We start from the raw sequence: 16,123 nt of genomic DNA, 5'->3' as shown, positions 1-16,123 counted from the left end.
TGGTTAATCTTCATTATGTTACATTAACGCATTAAAATGTTCAGATTAAAAAAGTATGCATCAACATGAACAGATCCAGCCAATTTTCCAGCCTTTTTTATCTGTTAATGGATATTTTAAATTTAAATCCAAAGAGTTTACATTAAATTTACCGCAGGGGGAAATGATACACTCAAAAAAAAAACAAACAAAAAAATCAGTCTTGTTACCTGAAATTCTCAAGAGCAAACTCCTTCAAAGAGACGGGAGCCACCGTCTCTTCGACCAGAGGGACGATGGTCGGGATGGAGGCTTTCCGCTGCTTCGGGCTGAGCATGTTCTGTGGAGGGGGAGAGGAAGCGGATCGGTTTCACCACACAGGTAAAGTCATATGAAGCAGAGTGCCGAACACTCCCAGTGAGGTTATGATAATAGTTAGAATTTCATCACAGGTTTTCTAGTCGGCATCCGATCTAAACAGTTGGATGAAGCCTCCCTGATTTCCATCCAGGGAGGCTTACTTTGCCGTGTGGAATCTTGTTGTCTATATACTGTCAGAAAGAACATCTTGTAAAGAAATAACCAAATTGGTGAAGGTAACTTTACCAGCATGTCCTCAGGGGGTTCGGTCAGAGTCGGCAGAAAGTCCATTTTGTCCTTGTAAACCACCCCGCTGCTTTTGGTCCTCTGGTTGACGGCTCGGAGCAAGTCGCTGTCCGGCGGGTAGCCGTCTTTTTCCACCAGCAGCAGGTCGCCTCGCTTACAGACCAGGTAGATGGGATCGTCTGCGGGCGGACACGAGAACGTTGGAGTTCGGAGATTGAATCGGTCGACCCCGAAACGTCTCATGGGAATTAAAGACGCCACACCTTGTTTGGGGACATCCTGCCGGACCACAGCGTACACGGAGCGCTGCTTCAGTCCGTTCACGTTGTATTGCATCATCTTGGTCATGTCCGCCGCGTCCTGGCACCTCAGGGTGTACTGTCCTCTGAGCGTGTCCACGCTCACCGACTGGTCACTGTCGCTAAACGTGTCAAAAACGGCAAAGGTTTTAAATCTGCGATGGTTTTTAAAAAGCCCACAAAGAAAAATGCTCCGCAGAGTCAGAGCTTCACCTCGCCATCTGGACTTTCTTCACTTCTACGTAGGGAATCTCCAGCAGGAGTTTCTCCCTTCTCTCCATGAAGACGATGCTTTTCCAGTTTACGGCCACAAAAAATCTGCTTTTGGGCAACGGGGGTCCTGCGGATGAACGGCAGGATGCGAATTGTTACTGTCAGCAATTATAAATGGCTGTGGAGGTGTAGTGAAGAGGTCAGAGGTTGTTTTGCAGGAGCTGCAGAGATCCAGGCTGCAAAAACAGAATCTTACCAAATTTATTTTGTCTGGTTTCTAGTGCTTTAGAAATGGGACAAAAGTAACTTACAAGTAACTTCATCAAAAATACAGGAATTTTTAAAAGTAAATAATTCCTGAATATTGATGAAAAAGTACTAGCTGTAAATGAAATAATCTGCCAGTGGAACAAGACATTTTTACTTATATGGGGGAAAATGTTTTGTTCCACTGGCAGATTATTTCACCACCAACTAGAACTTTTTAATCAATATTAAGAAATTATTGACTTAAAACAAGCTCATATTTCTTGCTGTAAAGTTACTTGTAAGTTAATTTTGTCAAGTGGTTCAAGTAGTAGTAGGAGCTAGACCAAAAGTACTTGGTGAGATTTAGTGTTTGCATATCGAAGCATTGTCATGTGCTTATAATGGCCCAGTTAAAGTGCAAGCTATTTTTGTAATAAGAAAAATGTCTGGATTTGCAAAGAGAGAATCTAAAAAAACTTTCTCTTGTTTTTATTCATATATTTGAAAGTTTATAATGAGTCTTATAGGCAGGAGATGTACAGTTAAGTACAGTTAAGTAATGATTGCTCCTTTCAATTTATTAGAATTTTTCATTTTTCATAAACTGCTTTTATGGTTTTATTTACACAGCATAAGATGATCTCATTTTTGTGGACATGACAATCCTCCAACTTTCCCATTTTGTAATACTTGGAACATGGCAAAATGAGGAGGGTTATCAATACCTCTGGAAGGCGCTACATGACAGGAAATATGTTCTGCATGGTTTTGTAATTTTGCTCGTACGCAGCTTTGAGCTGCGTCTTTAACAGGGCGAGTTACGTCCACCGACCTGACGTCATTGTGACTTCGTAAAGCTTGGAAAAGTCGAGCGGCCAGTTCTGCCGGGCGATGTCCACCACGTCTCCTTTCACCTTTTCCACCCGCAGTCTCCCGTTGTTGTAGCTCTCCTACAAGAACCAAAGTCTGAGCTCAGCTCATGATTACGTGGATTTCACTGCAACATTCAGACCGCCGCTCTGTCCCTTCACCTTTGAGAGTTCCGCCGTGATGAGATCGATCCACATAGTCATGGACCTGCTCTCAATCCGCGTGGTGGTGATGCACTCCTGGACCACCCTCTGCACCCTCTCTCTGGTGGGCTCCTGGGAGCCGAACTGGACAAAGTAGTGCATCGCAGCCAGCTGGACGTATTCATCCTCCTGAAAAAAGAAGAAAACCCAGGCTGTGAATATTTATAGATACAGTTTATCAGAAAATGGATTATGGCAAAACTGTAAACCTAGATTTTGGAAAAAAAACAATAAAGGAAACAGAAGATCAGTAAAACATGTATAATTTCTATAGTTCAAAATATGTAGGTTATGATTTGACACCAAACACGCTAATCTAAAAAATCTTGAATTTTTCAGTAGCTAATGTCAATCCCCTGGGAACCTCTGCTCTAAGTTAGGTTCTCGTATCTGCATCTGACAGATATTGCTGAAATATTCAATTATCTGCTGCTCTACAATGTTTCATTAATTCAATTTGTCAACTCAACCAAATCTCTATAACCAGTCTGAAGCTGCAGGAATACATTTCCCCTTCAGGAACAGTTAAAACAGAAGCTTGTCTTCAGCCTCTCACCTTCTCACAGACGTATTCTCCAGACTTGATGCCCTTGATGACCTGCTTGTAGATCAGATCCGTGCTGACTGCGTCCTGGTCGCAGTCGTGCCACGGAGAGAACAGCTCCTTGCGGATGGAGAGGCTCCAGGGCGTGTCCTTCTCCTCCCTGCCCTGCCTCCTCATTTCCTGCTCACACTGAGACACGGCATCCAACACGTGGTTCTTCCCGCAGGATCCCAGAGACCACATCTGGAGACAAGACACCAGCACAGATATAACAGCGTGATAGGGCAGGTAGGAACACTTAAGCCACGTGACCTAAGAAGCTCCCAGGAACCTTTTCGTAGAAGCTGATGTAGACGGAAAAACCAAAGGTGTCCTTGAGTTTGAGCTTGTTAGCCACAGCCTGGCAGACTTCTGAGGAGGTGGAGGCTGAATCCAGCTGCACTTTGACCGTTTCATCATTCATTAGTGTCACCAACCAATCAATGGGCTCCTTGTTGTTGGCGGCCTGAGGTCATAGATAATGATGAGCGAAAATGACCGAAAGAGTCACTCTACAACCAAATTCATCAGGATACAGGACTTTACCTTCAGCTCTATCCAACAGGGCAGCTCTTTTCTCTCTCCGTTGGCTACTATGCGATGTAGCCTCTCAATGCAGTACTCTCTGTAACCGTATGGACCTCTTTGGAGGAAGCTCTCCAAACACTGCGGGAGAGCAGAAAACATGGAAAACGATGAGAAACAATGGCTGTAGAATGGAAAACCTACGGGGTGGCGTTTGTAAAGTTACACGGTAAAAAAAGCAACAGCAATAATTTGGTTCATTTCGTCTTCGCCTCAAAGTTATTCATTCATTCATAATTGTCACAGATTCAAACTAAATATTTAGTAAGCAAGCTGCATATTTAGTTTAAAGTTAAATATTTAGCTTGCAAACTAAACAGTTACTTTGCAACTAACCGAGCTTAGTTAACTATTTAGCTCCAAACTAAATATTTAGACGGCAAGCTAAATATGTGGTAACACTTTATTTGAAGGGGGGTGAATAAGACTGACATGACACCTTCATAAACATGACATAACATCTGTCATGAACATGAATAAGCCTTCATGAATATTTATGACTGTTGTCAAAGCGTCATTCGGTAAATTATGACACTTTTAATACAAAGTTGACTTTATTCAAAATGTCTTTGTTATGACAACTTGACATTAACCAAGAAATCATTACTGATATAAATTTGTTATAAAAGTATTACTGATTGCACTTTAAAAATTAGGTAACTTTATGTTATTAAAGCTAAAGTTTAATCAGTAATTATTCTTTCCAAAATAGCTCTGATTTATTCAATTTAGACATCCTTAAACAGAAGGACTCAAGTCTTGACTAGATCATGCCACATACATGTGATTTTTTTCTAAGTCATCATATAGTTGCTCAAGCTACATGTTTTGGGTCCTTGTCCTGCTGGAAGGTGAACAGTTTCTTCCAGGACACCGTCACAACATCAACTGGAGCTAAATTATATTTTAAAGTAGCTACTTTTTCAAACCCAGTGAACATAGTACCACATCTGAATGTCTGAGCAGAGAGTGCTGACCTCCATGAAGAGGCTCGTTGGAGGGAAGATCCCCAGACAGAGGGAAAGGAGAGCCCAGCCTTGCATGCAGCTCTTTCTGTTCCTGTTGTTCACCAGTTGTTTGCAGATCTGACAGTAGATCTCATCCCTAAAAGTTCGAAGGAAGGTCAGAAATATATATATATATATATATATATATATATATATATATATATATATATATATATAAAACCTACCGCTACTCTCCACCAAAAAACAATGTTTCGCCAGCTGCCTTCACATTTTACCTTATGCCTTGCCGTGACAGGCCATATCCAACAATAATGTGCAGCTTTTCCAGCTGCGTGAGCTGGCGATACAGCGTCGTGCTCTCACCCACCAGAATGTCCTCGTCCTCGGTCAGGTTCTCTGGCTGCAAAATGTGAGGAAACAAACAGAGAAGTTATAAACGCAAATAATACCAAGAATAAGAACCAACTGGAAGAGAGACAAATATGGTTCCAACCTCCTCCAGGATGGTCGAGGCTTTTCTGTTCCCAGGGCCAAACTTTTTCTTGTTCTTCCTCAGGATTTTCTGTTCAGAAATGTATGGATGAAGATGAAATAACAACCACTAATAAAAGAAAATGTTTTTATTTTTTATTTTTTTTTGTTTCTTGTTTCTCAGGAACTTACCTGATCCAGCCCCACCAGGTTGCTCAGCCTCCGGCCTTGCCTGCCTGGCAGCAGGCGGGACAAGGTGCTCTGGGAGAGTGTGCTGGAATGCTGAGATAGGGAATCTGCAGATTTCTGCTCCGGTATGTCGCCCATGAACCGCATGATGATCCAGGACACGGTCAGAGACGCCTGGCGGAGGGAGAACACTGAGTGTGAGGCAGATGTCCAGTAGACTCGGTTGGATTGGGGAGCAAAGTTGCAATGTTTGTTGCGTTTTCACACTACATTGTCAAACAGACTAAACCCTTTGACAACCCTGTTCCCCTCCTCGCCTGTGGGGGCGCTGCACCAAGAACCACTGAAGGAAACGAGGAAAACCTTAGAAGAAAGCATGAACACAGCTTCCTTCTTTGCAAAATGTACAAAAAAGTGGAGTATTTTAGCGGCTGTAGGATTTCACGTTTGTCGTTGATAGAAGACTATGAGCTGTTTCTCAGCTAGACTGTCATGCTTGTTTTTGTTCTATTTACCCAGAATGCCCAGCACTATTGTCTGCTTCCTGCTTTTGGAGCAGTTTCCAGTCTGCTTGACGTTCACACATGCATTTGAACCGCGCCAGAGTTCACCTCAACCAAACCTAGACCTGGGTTTGTAGGCGGACAAGAGTTCGATACGTTCTAGACAAACGAACTAGAGATCACTTAACATGGTTGGTGCGAAAACACCCCGAGATATTAATACTGCCGCGTCGTCTCACCAGGGCGTCTGCTTCGTCCTCGTGGTGCAGCAGCGGCTGCTTCAGCCTCTGTGCAGTGTGCTTGTGGTCCTCGTCTTTCTGGAAGTGGCGCTTGCTGAAGTTGTAAAAGGAGAATATGTTGGTCTCGTCGTCAAAGCCGTCATTAGTCTCTTCCTCCTCCTCCTCGTCCAGCGACGGCGTGGAACTCGCCGAGTTAGAGGCCGGCGTGACGACGAGCATCATCTCCTTCGAGCTGTGAGGGCTTTCCTCGTCCTACTCAGAGGAAACAGAAGGTCAAAGGAAATGTTATGGACAATTAATAAAGCGGCGGTGGATCCCCGTAACACAACAGAGTAGTCGCCTGACCTCGGTGTCTGATCTTTTGTCTTCTGCATCTTCATCAGAGAGTCCGAGGTTTTTATTTGAGCCGTCCTCTGATTCAGAGTCACTGGAGCTTTCCGATTCACTAGATTTCTCAGATTCACTAGATTTCTTCGATTCGTGAGATCGGAGAGATTTTTGTGATTCTATGTCAGCCTGCTCTTCAGCGACTTGCATCAGCCGCTGATGGAGTTCCTCGCCTAGATCCTCTTGCTCCTCCCTCTCCATTTCTAAGAGCAAAGCCTGATGGGTGATTTCTTCTCTCTTCCGCCGGTAGTCTTTCCTTGCCCGGTAGCCTCGCACCTACGGTCAGTTCAGCACAAGAAATTGCAGTTAAAATATTTGAAGGGTGAAATCCACCATAAAATATTTAAAATATCAATAAGATAAAGAGGAACACACTATGTTTTCAAAGGACCCATCGGAAAGAAAACAACGACAGAATTATTTATATGATAGAAGGAAGCCAAATTAAACCTGCCGAGGGCTTTGATGTGTCGTTCCCGAGCGATTAGATTCTTTTTAACGGCTCTTTATTGGTCTCAATTAGTGAGAAATGTTATTTGTTTTTTACTACTCTGCGTGCTTGTGTTAGGTCTGATGTGATAAACAATAAAGCAATAAATCGCATTATAAATGAAAATGATCGACCTCGTTTTAATTTGTCGGCTTTATCGTTTCTTCCTGCCTTTTTCTTTTTCTATTGATGACACTGGATGAAAAAAGGCTCAACTCCACCAACCCTTTCCTCATTTCCTTAGTGTAAGGGAGGAGTGAACTGTTGCATCAGGTAGTCAGATATATCAGTCTTCTCTATCTAAGTTAGTCTTTAAACAATATTATCGTTTATCGCAATAATTTTTGAGACAAGTAATCGCTCAGCTAACTTTGTTATCATGGGAGGCCTGCTTGTAAAGCTCTGCTTGCACTTCAACAGCTATTTATTTATTCAAAATATTTCATTGGTAAATAAATACAATTGATAGAAATGGAAGGATAATTTTTGTATTTAGTGGTGCATTAGAAGATCTTTTTGTTTCTGCCAAAGCAACTCAAGTTTAACAGGTTGAACAACAATAAGTGAGTTAAGACACTAATACTTTCATTTCAGTTTGTGCTGTTGTGCGCCAACACAACAGCACAAACGGGTGAAGTGGTCCTCACCTTAAAAAAGTTTGAGAAACACTGACTTAAAGGTTTGCAAAGTTGTATCTAAATGAACCGCATAACTTCTGGATGCAATGTGCTTTGGACAGATAAGAGCAGATCCAGAGGGCCGAGTCTGAAGAAAGCCAAACGCAACATGTCGGCACAAGCAAACACCTGTGACGCTTTATGACAACAGTCATAAATATTCATGAAGGCTTATTCATGTTCATGACGTGTTATGTCATGTTTATGAAAGTGTCATGACAGTCTTATTCACATCCCTTCAAATAAAGTGTTACCAAATGTTATTTGAAAACTAAATAATTACTTAAAACTAAGTATTTAGTAAAACAAATTATTTAGTTTGGAGCTTAATATTTTTGCCTCAAACTAAATATTTAGTTTGCTAATGCTAATTAAATATTTAGTTTGAAGCTAAATATTTAGCCTTCTAATGCTAAATAAATAAATATTTAGTTTGCAAATTAACTAAATATTTAGGTTACTTAGCTTGCTAACTAGATATTCAGTATGGAGCTAAATAGTTAATTTGTCAACTAAATATTTAGCTTTCTAGTCAATTTAGTTTGAAACTTCGATATTTATGAATGAATGAATGAATGAATGACATTGTGAAACTATGACTTTGAAAACGAACACTCATTTTTCTTTCTTTCGACAGGCTAAAAAAATAAAAAATTCTGCTGCTAATTCTTGACTGCCACTTCATAGATGTAACTGAATTATTTATATTAAGAACATATGTTGCTCTAGTTGGATGTTAAGTCATGAAATCTTAAAGTGGAAAAAAAGTTACACCTTGCCATTCATAGCTTTTGTAATATTAAAACAACAAACCTAAAGGAATTTGCAAATCCTTTGGGTTATGAACTCTACAAGCGTTGTTCATCTGGAGCAGAATTTGACGTGGAACTGGTCACTTAGACTGAATCTGGCAGAGTAATGTGTGAGCAAGGATGGATCTAAAAGCTCCGGAGACTAAGAGAACCGGTCCTGAGCGGTTTTTTTTTAACTATTCTTTCCAAAATAGCTCTGATTTACTCAATTTAGACATACTTAAACAGAAGGACTCAGGTCTTGACTAGATCATGCCACATACATGTGATTTGTCCAAAGCACATACAATGTGCTTTGGACAGATAAGAGCAGATCCAGAGGGCCGAGTCTGAAGAAAGCCAAACGCAACATATCGGCACAAGCAAACACCTGTGAACCGTCGAGCACAGTGGTGGCAAAGGCCCTCGGCTCTTTGCAGCAAATCGATTGGCTTTAGCATGTCGACGCATTTCAGAAACATTTGAGAGGTCGTCTGGTTAGCAAATAACGTTGGCTTCCAACAGCAGAGCGATCCCAAACACAGCGGCAAATCTATGAGAGGGAGACTTGAATGAAGGTTTACTAACGTCACCAGTCGCTATCCAGACTTCAGCCTGGCCTGAGCTTTAAACAAATGTCTCCAAGACTCAATGGACTGAAGCGTTGAGTGGGGAGGGTGGGACGAAATCCCTCCACAGTTGTGTGAGGCTGATAAGTCGCGTCTGGCTTTATAAATAGTGACAGTGTGTCGTCTGCCTCGTGTCTTTGGACAGCTGAGGGTAGAGTTCAATGGTTTTTAGAACCTTTTTAATCTTATTTATCCACTTTTGTCCTGATCTCTAAAGCTCCACATTTGGAAGAGGGTGAGCTTAGGCTTGTCGCAATTAGCAATAAATTAATTCATTATATTGATAAATTGAAACAAGCTCAATAATTTCCATTTGCATGATGATCAGCTAGGCCCTGTTTGTGAAGGGCAACTTTGTTTACAGAAACTTTATAATTCATTTTATTCGTTTTGTTATTATTATTATTTTGGATATTTAAAATGCCTTCCAGTTCCCAGTGCCAACAAGATTGTTCATTAGAATTTAAAGTTGACTGATTTTTGAGAACGCGTTCTTGCGTTGCTATTATTATGTCATTAGCGTTCGATTACTTGAAAATTATTGTTTATCGCGAAAACTTCTAGGACAATTTATCGTCCAGGAAAATTTGTCATGGTTAAGACCTGGGTGAGCTTTCATTTTCTTGTGATCACTCGGTATTCGGAGCACATGCCTGGCTCTGGATGACGACGGCAGCCACTCGCCGTCTCTGGAACTGAGACTTCAGCTTCCGACTGCGGACCTTTGACACCAGGCGCCCGAAACCCTGCTGGATCTGAAAAAAAAAACAAAACAAAACAAAAACAAAAAAAAAGTTTGTAAAAATAGGTCGATCTCAGCTTCAATGAGTAAGGTCCACACTCCAAAGGTCGACTGGAAGTTAGAAACCATCAAACCTTCTTCTGCACCACCCTCTCTCTGTAAGCTCTCCATTGCTTCTGCAGCACCACGGCCGCGCCCCGTTTCCTCAGGAAGAACTTTCTGAAAAAGCAGATTCAATTCGTTGAATAAACATTTCTCATGATCAGCTTCTCTTCACGTGTTCTTATGTAACATCTCGCTTATCCAGGCGACATAGATGGCAGTAAATCACTATCTGTAGATGTGCTGCGGTGATATTCCTATCAGTTATTGCGGGTGGAGAGAGGAAAAGGGGGGGAGGGAGATAAATATTTAAGATTTCAACTCTTCTTGCTGCACCTGTCTTTGATTCCCAGCATGACCCTCTGGATCACCATGGCCACCCTGCTCAGTTCTGCTTCCCGGAGATTTTCCAGAACAGCGTCGTGGGCATCCTGGAAAAAAACAACAACAACAAAAAAAAAATCTAATGACTTCAGATGATTTAGATTTTTTTTCTCAAAGAATTTTGAATTCAGATAAAGTTTCAAAACTGACATAATCAGACAGAGCAAAGGGTGTCAAAATCATTTTCATTTTGGGGAAAATCAAAATGAACCCATTCACAAACTATTGAACTTTTACTTTGTTTTAATTCAAATGTTTTTAAAATGAACTATTATTGATCGTCTTTTCACATTGATCAGTCCCTCTGGGACTTCAATTTTTTTAAATGATTTGTTTTTTTGTTTTTTTTTATTTTACTTTTTTGAATTTTCTAATATCTGCGCTTATATGTTTGTAATGTGACTTTTTCCTACTTTCCACGTTGATTACAGATGGTGACTTGAGGCAGCAGTGTCGTAAAAGTAAGAAAGACTGCCCCGTGAAGGTGGGAGTTAGCAGTTGCTTAAAGGGGCAGTATTATATAAAATCGACTTTTTTGAGTTTTTCATCATTTTAAAATGTTATTCCGTCATCAAAAACAGGCCTGGAGTATTTGCTTTTATTCTTTCATGCATGTTTGAGAAATACTTTAATCTCTATGGCAACCATTCAGCTCCTCCTCAGAACTGCAGTTTCTGAGCTTCCGCCTTACAGAGCAGCTCCTCCTCTCAGCTCCTTCAGACCAGCCAGGAGGAAATAGCAAGCACCTGGTAGAACTCCGCATCTGCTCATTATACGAGCTACTTCCCAGTGCAACACTGGTAAAAACATTAAATGGTTAACAGAGGAGCTGACCATTTTTGTGAAAGACTTTCAATGAATCAGTTACATGCGAAAAAATGCGGGGATCTGTATTGATACTGAAACACTGGAGGAACTAATTGATGCAGTTTGGCAATAAACAGATAAAAAATCACTGCAGTGATTTGAATGATTCATAAACTGTACACCAGATTTTAATCTTATTTGTTTCGTACCTTTAGAAAGATTTTCTTCCTTCCAATTTTCCACTCGTCCCTTCCTTTTATTACAGCCTTGCAGATGGCTTCACAACAGACTGCGGCGTCGGTCTGTGGGGAGAGTCAAACGATTTTATGTTACGTATTCACATTCACGGTTCCCAGATTCCCGCCCATATGAAACTGTTTTTGGAGAAAAATTGTTCAAAGTCCAGGAATAAAAAAAGCAACTCAACGGTTCTGGGATCGCAGACGGTGGTCTTCAGCAGGACTCGGTAGCGGCTCAGGAAGTCCTCAAATTTGTGACGCACGGGATACCCCAGCCTTCTGATGCGGATGGTGTCCATCATGCCGGAGTACCTCAGCTGGCGCATGCACAGCTCTCGGTCAAATTTCTGCAAGGGAAACGGGGTGAAGATTCGTGTATATATTGATTTTGAAGCACCAAGAAATTGGTGCCCTGTCTGAAATCAGACAGATTTGAGGAAATGTGACGTGGCTCTGCGTCACTTCACCAACACTCTTCAGAGTGAAAGCTGTTACTGAGCAAAGACTCGATGGAAGCTGTAGTTTCAGAATGAGTGAGGGACTGAAAATGAAATCCAAAGGGGCAAAGAGATGCAACAGATCAGGACTTTCAGCAGAAAACACATGGCAGGCGTTATTTCATTTCTTCCTCTCTTGAAAATTTTGTGATCGATTGAAGGATTATAGTTGTAACGATCGCACAACCTCGCTGATAAATGATCAAGGCGCCACCAGTGGGAGTTGTACCCAAATATTCAGAACCATGACACTACGATATACTTAAACATTTCACGCAAAAAAAGAGGAATTGTGACGATAGATGCCGATAAACATTCGCCAGTGAGTTTAGTCTGCTGTTCCACATTTCCATGCATATATAAATACCAATGTTGTGCTGTGGTAAAAAAAAAAAAAAAAAAACACATACACAGTCTGTGCAACTGAACTTACGAAACTGAATTTCTGCTGCCGCAGTTTCGCATTTTACTCTGTAAGTTTGAAACCGATCCAGGTTGCTTCCCCGTTGTTTAATTGTCCACGATATCATAAAATGACATTTTTTTTCTTGGAATGTTGACTGGAATCAAGCCTCTTGATCTTTTATCTCATGCACGCAGAGCTCCGTTCATCCACACCGAAGACCATCCGTGTGTTTGCCGCACGTTATCTGTGCCGCGGCGGCAGACGCTCGCTCACCTTGGACTGCTTGTCGTTGTTGGGTTTGAAGCAGCGGATGAAGAACGGCTGGCAGGCGGACAGGGCCTTCATCAGGGAGTCCAGAGACACTCGGAACTGACCGCTCAGTGTTGGCATTTGCTTGCGTTTGTCGTTCTGCAGCTGCGGAGACGACAAAAGGAAAACTTACAACGCCAGTAACCGTGGAAACAAAGTAACTTGGGGAAGATAAATGAGAAGTCGAGGAACATTAGGGTTTGACGAATCTGGCAGATTTTGATCTAATTTCCAATTTTTATGATCATATCAGTTATGAATAGGACCTTAAGCAGAGATTTAAATCTCTTAATATATGCAAGTTGTATGAGATAAGATTACTTACTGTTAAATTAATTTAATTTAACCATAAGAATGCAATTTCCTGGTTTATTTTGGGAGTTTTTTGTAATTAATTGGGTAAAATAAATAGAAAACAACTGTTGTGGTGTTTTTACTGATATCTACTGATATCAGGTATGAAGCTGAAAGGAAGACGTAGCTTCCTACCCGTGGTGAGTTCTGCGGCGACAAGATGAACTTTGCGCTTTTAGCTGCCTTCAGTCCATTGGTTGGCATGTCCTTCTCAAAGATCTCCCGGAGGAGCTTACTGGTGGAGACGCCGATCGTTTTAATGATGTCATAACTGACGCCGTCTCTGTTCTTTTCCAGAAATCCTACAGAGGGAGAAAAAGAAAAATCATCTTTGTATTCCCAGAAGTCCAGCATCACAGACGTTTTTCTTTTTTTTTGTTTTTGCTTGGCGGTTTGCTTTACCGTTGGTGTTGTAGTAAACGGGGCCAGCAAAGTGGCGAATTCCAAAGTCTGTTTCGTGTTCGCGCTTGGAACCGATGTAGTCGTTGTCTCCTCGGTGTTCTTTGTTCAACTTGGTCAGCAGGGTGGAGTCTGTCCCCTGTGGCGTAAGCAAAGTGAAAACTGAGAACTGGTTTTCTTAATCATTTAAGAAATCTAGACCTAAGGTCCGTTCGGCGCACCTGCGGAAAGTGGCTCTCTTCGTCGATCAGAGCGAGCACGTTGCACGACTTCCCGGCCAGAAGGTCTAGGACTTTCTGGTTGTCGGTGAACTTAATGTTGTTCCACAGCACGCCCTCTTTCTGGTATTCTTTCTGCTCCAGCTTGAAGATGTGGGCCACAAAGAACTGCTGCAGCTTCTCGTTAGCGAAGTTGATGCAAAGCTGTTCGAAACTGGTAAAAGAAAAGAAAAAAAACCCACACGTATAAGATATACTGTAACCGTAGCGAAGTTTGTAAAATTCAATAGCAAGCAGAAAAATCTTTCGACCTGTTTGTTTGGAAGTTCTCAAAGCCGAAGATGTCGAGCAGGCCGATGGACAGGAGCGAAGAACTGGGTTTGTCGGACAGTTTCTGATAGATGACACTGTTGATTTTTCCAACAATCCATATGAAGAGTTTGTTGTAGATAGCCTGTGAGAAAAGAAAATCACAGAATAAATAAAAGACGTTTTTAGGGATGCACCGATCCATTTTTTTCACTTCCGAAACCAATATCTGAAGTTTGGTATCGACCGAAACGGAATGAAAAAATAAAAAATAAAGCTGACTTAAAATGTTTCTTTTTTTTTAAAACATAGATGTAAATGTACTGAATTAATTTAAAAACTTTTTCACCATTTAAATACAGCAGTAGCTTCACGAGCTTGGTCAAACATGTAAAAACAACTTCAATTTGTTCAGCCTGTGCAAATAGGAGTAAAACAGCCAATGTAAAAATAATAAAGAAACTGAAACTGAGAACAACAATAATCATTTACATATCGGTAAAAATAATGTAAAAAATAAACTGCAACAAACTTTCTTTATAATGGTTCATAAAGTACAATGAGGAATTCTAAATATAATGTGAAAATAAATAATAAAGCACTACGTCACTCAGAGCACGAAGCATAGAATTAGACTGAATAGATCTGGCCTTATGGATCACATTAATCAATCTAAAAAAAATTCCAATATCAATATACACATTAATATCGGATCGGTGCTTCTTTAATGAAAACTTCACTGTTTATCCATGAGAGCATAAAAAAATTTCATCTTAGTGATAAAATCACACTTCTTTACGTAAACGGTTTCCCAAAGAAGCCGATGTGTTGTTCAAGGGCAATATTTGTGTTAATGGGGCTTTGACTGCTGCGTCATGCAGCCACAGCCATACAGTCACCTTAAAAGAATGCAAAGAAGTTATAAAGATATGTATTTTTTTTACATTTCACTGAGTAGCTCTTTCCGTCGAGGTAGTTGTTGCTCTAAGACAGATTTGACTGGCTCCCTTTGCTTATAAGATGGACTGTAACACAGTTGTGCCACTGTTGTCCTGATTTAGGCCTCAATAAGGAAACAGCCAGCTGTGATTTACAGTCCGTGGCTAAACTTTGGTACCTTCACAAAGGCGTCCCTGCAGTCAGTGGCCTGCTCGGCGCTGAGGGCCTTAGTGACTCGCTCTCTGTTGGTCATGAAGGAGCGATGCGTCAGGCTGTCGGCCAGGACGGACCTTTGCACCTGTCGGGCGAGCGCATGTTAAAATCCAACCAGGAGCGGCGGCGTATTTACAGCAAAGAGGACGTGTGGACGGGGGTGGCCCGGCCGCCTACCTGCAGCAGCGACGAGGCGAAGGTGAAATTCTCCGATTCGCCCACGTCACTGGATTCCAGGTTCTGGATGACGGAGCCTGGTCGTATGCAATGAAACAAAACAAAAAAAACCCCACAAATGACTATAATGACATGAACTTGAACCACCACGAATTTTAAAAGTGTGTATTGTTATTTTACTAAATGATAAATAGTCATAAAGTGAATTTAATTCTATAAAACATTTCAGCTTGGTTCCTTTTTAAAGCTTACATTCCAGATACGGCGTGAGGGTGTAACTTTATTAGCTGCACTGTGTCACAATCTTTAGAGGCCAGTAAAATTATGTTTTTATTGCTCCTAATGCAGGATTTTCTGTTTTCAAGCTCGTCTCCTTATCTGTGTCTAACGAAACCATGCACCGTGGACTCCCTTCACCTCGTTTTAAGAGTTGCAAGAATGTAATTGTTTATTTTATTGTTATTATAACGATGGTGCAACTAGAAACTTCAGTGTATGGTTGGGAGATTTAACCTTTGACCCCTGTCAGCCTAGGAAAGTGGGAAGAGTGTTTGTCCAACCCCTTTACTGTGACACTCTTGAATCAGTGTAGGTCAAAGTTTTTGCCTTTTGTGCCAAAATTGTTAAGTTGAGAGAACTGGAGGGCCGCATTTATTTATTTGTTTATTTTTTATCAAAACTGAAAAAATTTCTTTCTTAAGATATTTATTGTTTATACCTCTTCAATAATATGCTAAGTAGACAATATTTCAATAAAGCAAAGAAGTCCGATTTTTGTAGAAAAGGAATTTGTAAATCATTGTTGATCCAAAATATAAACCGTTGCATATTTGCGATATTAACATGACAAGTAATATTCCAAAACTTTTGGAGTTTCTTTTTTACTCTTGTTTTCTCTTTCTTTTGTTATCTATGTTTATCAGCAAAATCTGGAGAAGCATTAATCGCAAATTCGCTCCATTTTTTTGTATTGTGGGCAGAGGGGCCAAAGAAAATTGTGCAGAGGGCCGCAAATGAGCTCCGGCCCACATTTTGGACATCCCTGTTCTAAATCAAATGTGCTACAACAAAATGCCGGATGAGTAAACAGAGACCAT

At 41.0% G+C, this 16,123-nt stretch overlaps 1 protein-coding gene across 2 annotated transcripts in view; it reads right to left on the bottom strand.

The window, feature by feature from the left end:
• LOC103478950 (unconventional myosin-VIIa-like) overlaps nucleotides 1-16,123 on the bottom strand; it is a 29,849-nt gene that overhangs the window by 8,142 nt on the left and 5,584 nt on the right. Inside the window, exons 10-36 of one of the 2 annotated variants that reach the window (XM_008433110.3) lie at nucleotides 15,027-15,103; nucleotides 14,815-14,934; nucleotides 13,700-13,842; nucleotides 13,392-13,602; nucleotides 13,174-13,309; nucleotides 12,907-13,073; nucleotides 12,382-12,522; nucleotides 11,394-11,552; nucleotides 11,176-11,268; nucleotides 10,112-10,206; nucleotides 9,808-9,892; nucleotides 9,585-9,686; nucleotides 6,303-6,620; nucleotides 5,958-6,209; nucleotides 5,219-5,389; nucleotides 5,049-5,117; nucleotides 4,831-4,955; nucleotides 4,565-4,691; nucleotides 3,549-3,668; nucleotides 3,295-3,468; nucleotides 2,976-3,206; nucleotides 2,378-2,548; nucleotides 2,179-2,296; nucleotides 1,098-1,224; nucleotides 849-1,006; nucleotides 586-764; nucleotides 210-319 (exon numbers count right to left, since the gene is read on the bottom strand). In XM_008433110.3, coding sequence (XP_008431332.2) covers nucleotides 210-319; nucleotides 586-764; nucleotides 849-1,006; nucleotides 1,098-1,224; nucleotides 2,179-2,296; nucleotides 2,378-2,548; nucleotides 2,976-3,206; nucleotides 3,295-3,468; nucleotides 3,549-3,668; nucleotides 4,565-4,691; nucleotides 4,831-4,955; nucleotides 5,049-5,117; nucleotides 5,219-5,389; nucleotides 5,958-6,209; nucleotides 6,303-6,620; nucleotides 9,585-9,686; nucleotides 9,808-9,892; nucleotides 10,112-10,206; nucleotides 11,176-11,268; nucleotides 11,394-11,552; nucleotides 12,382-12,522; nucleotides 12,907-13,073; nucleotides 13,174-13,309; nucleotides 13,392-13,602; nucleotides 13,700-13,842; nucleotides 14,815-14,934; nucleotides 15,027-15,103 — 3,979 coding nt within the window. Of the gene's footprint in view, nucleotides 1-209; nucleotides 320-585; nucleotides 1,007-1,097; nucleotides 1,225-2,178; nucleotides 2,297-2,377; nucleotides 2,549-2,975; nucleotides 3,207-3,294; nucleotides 3,469-3,548; nucleotides 3,669-4,564; nucleotides 4,692-4,830; nucleotides 4,956-5,048; nucleotides 5,118-5,218; nucleotides 5,390-5,957; nucleotides 6,210-6,302; nucleotides 6,621-9,584; nucleotides 9,687-9,807; nucleotides 9,893-10,111; nucleotides 10,207-11,175; nucleotides 11,269-11,393; nucleotides 11,553-12,381; nucleotides 12,523-12,906; nucleotides 13,074-13,173; nucleotides 13,310-13,391; nucleotides 13,603-13,699; nucleotides 13,843-14,814; nucleotides 14,935-15,026; nucleotides 15,104-16,123 lie in introns of both variants that reach the window. The other variant, XM_081597796.1, reaches the window with a different exon arrangement.

The sequence above is a fragment of the Poecilia reticulata genome, chromosome 17, assembly GCF_904066995.2.
Source record: "Poecilia reticulata chromosome 17, P_reticulata-male-v2, whole genome shotgun sequence".
In the NCBI taxonomy this organism is placed as follows: domain Eukaryota; kingdom Metazoa; phylum Chordata; class Actinopteri; order Cyprinodontiformes; family Poeciliidae; genus Poecilia; species Poecilia reticulata.
The sequence above is the reverse complement of the archived record's forward strand: the minus strand, read 5'-3'. Positions and strand labels throughout refer to the sequence as shown.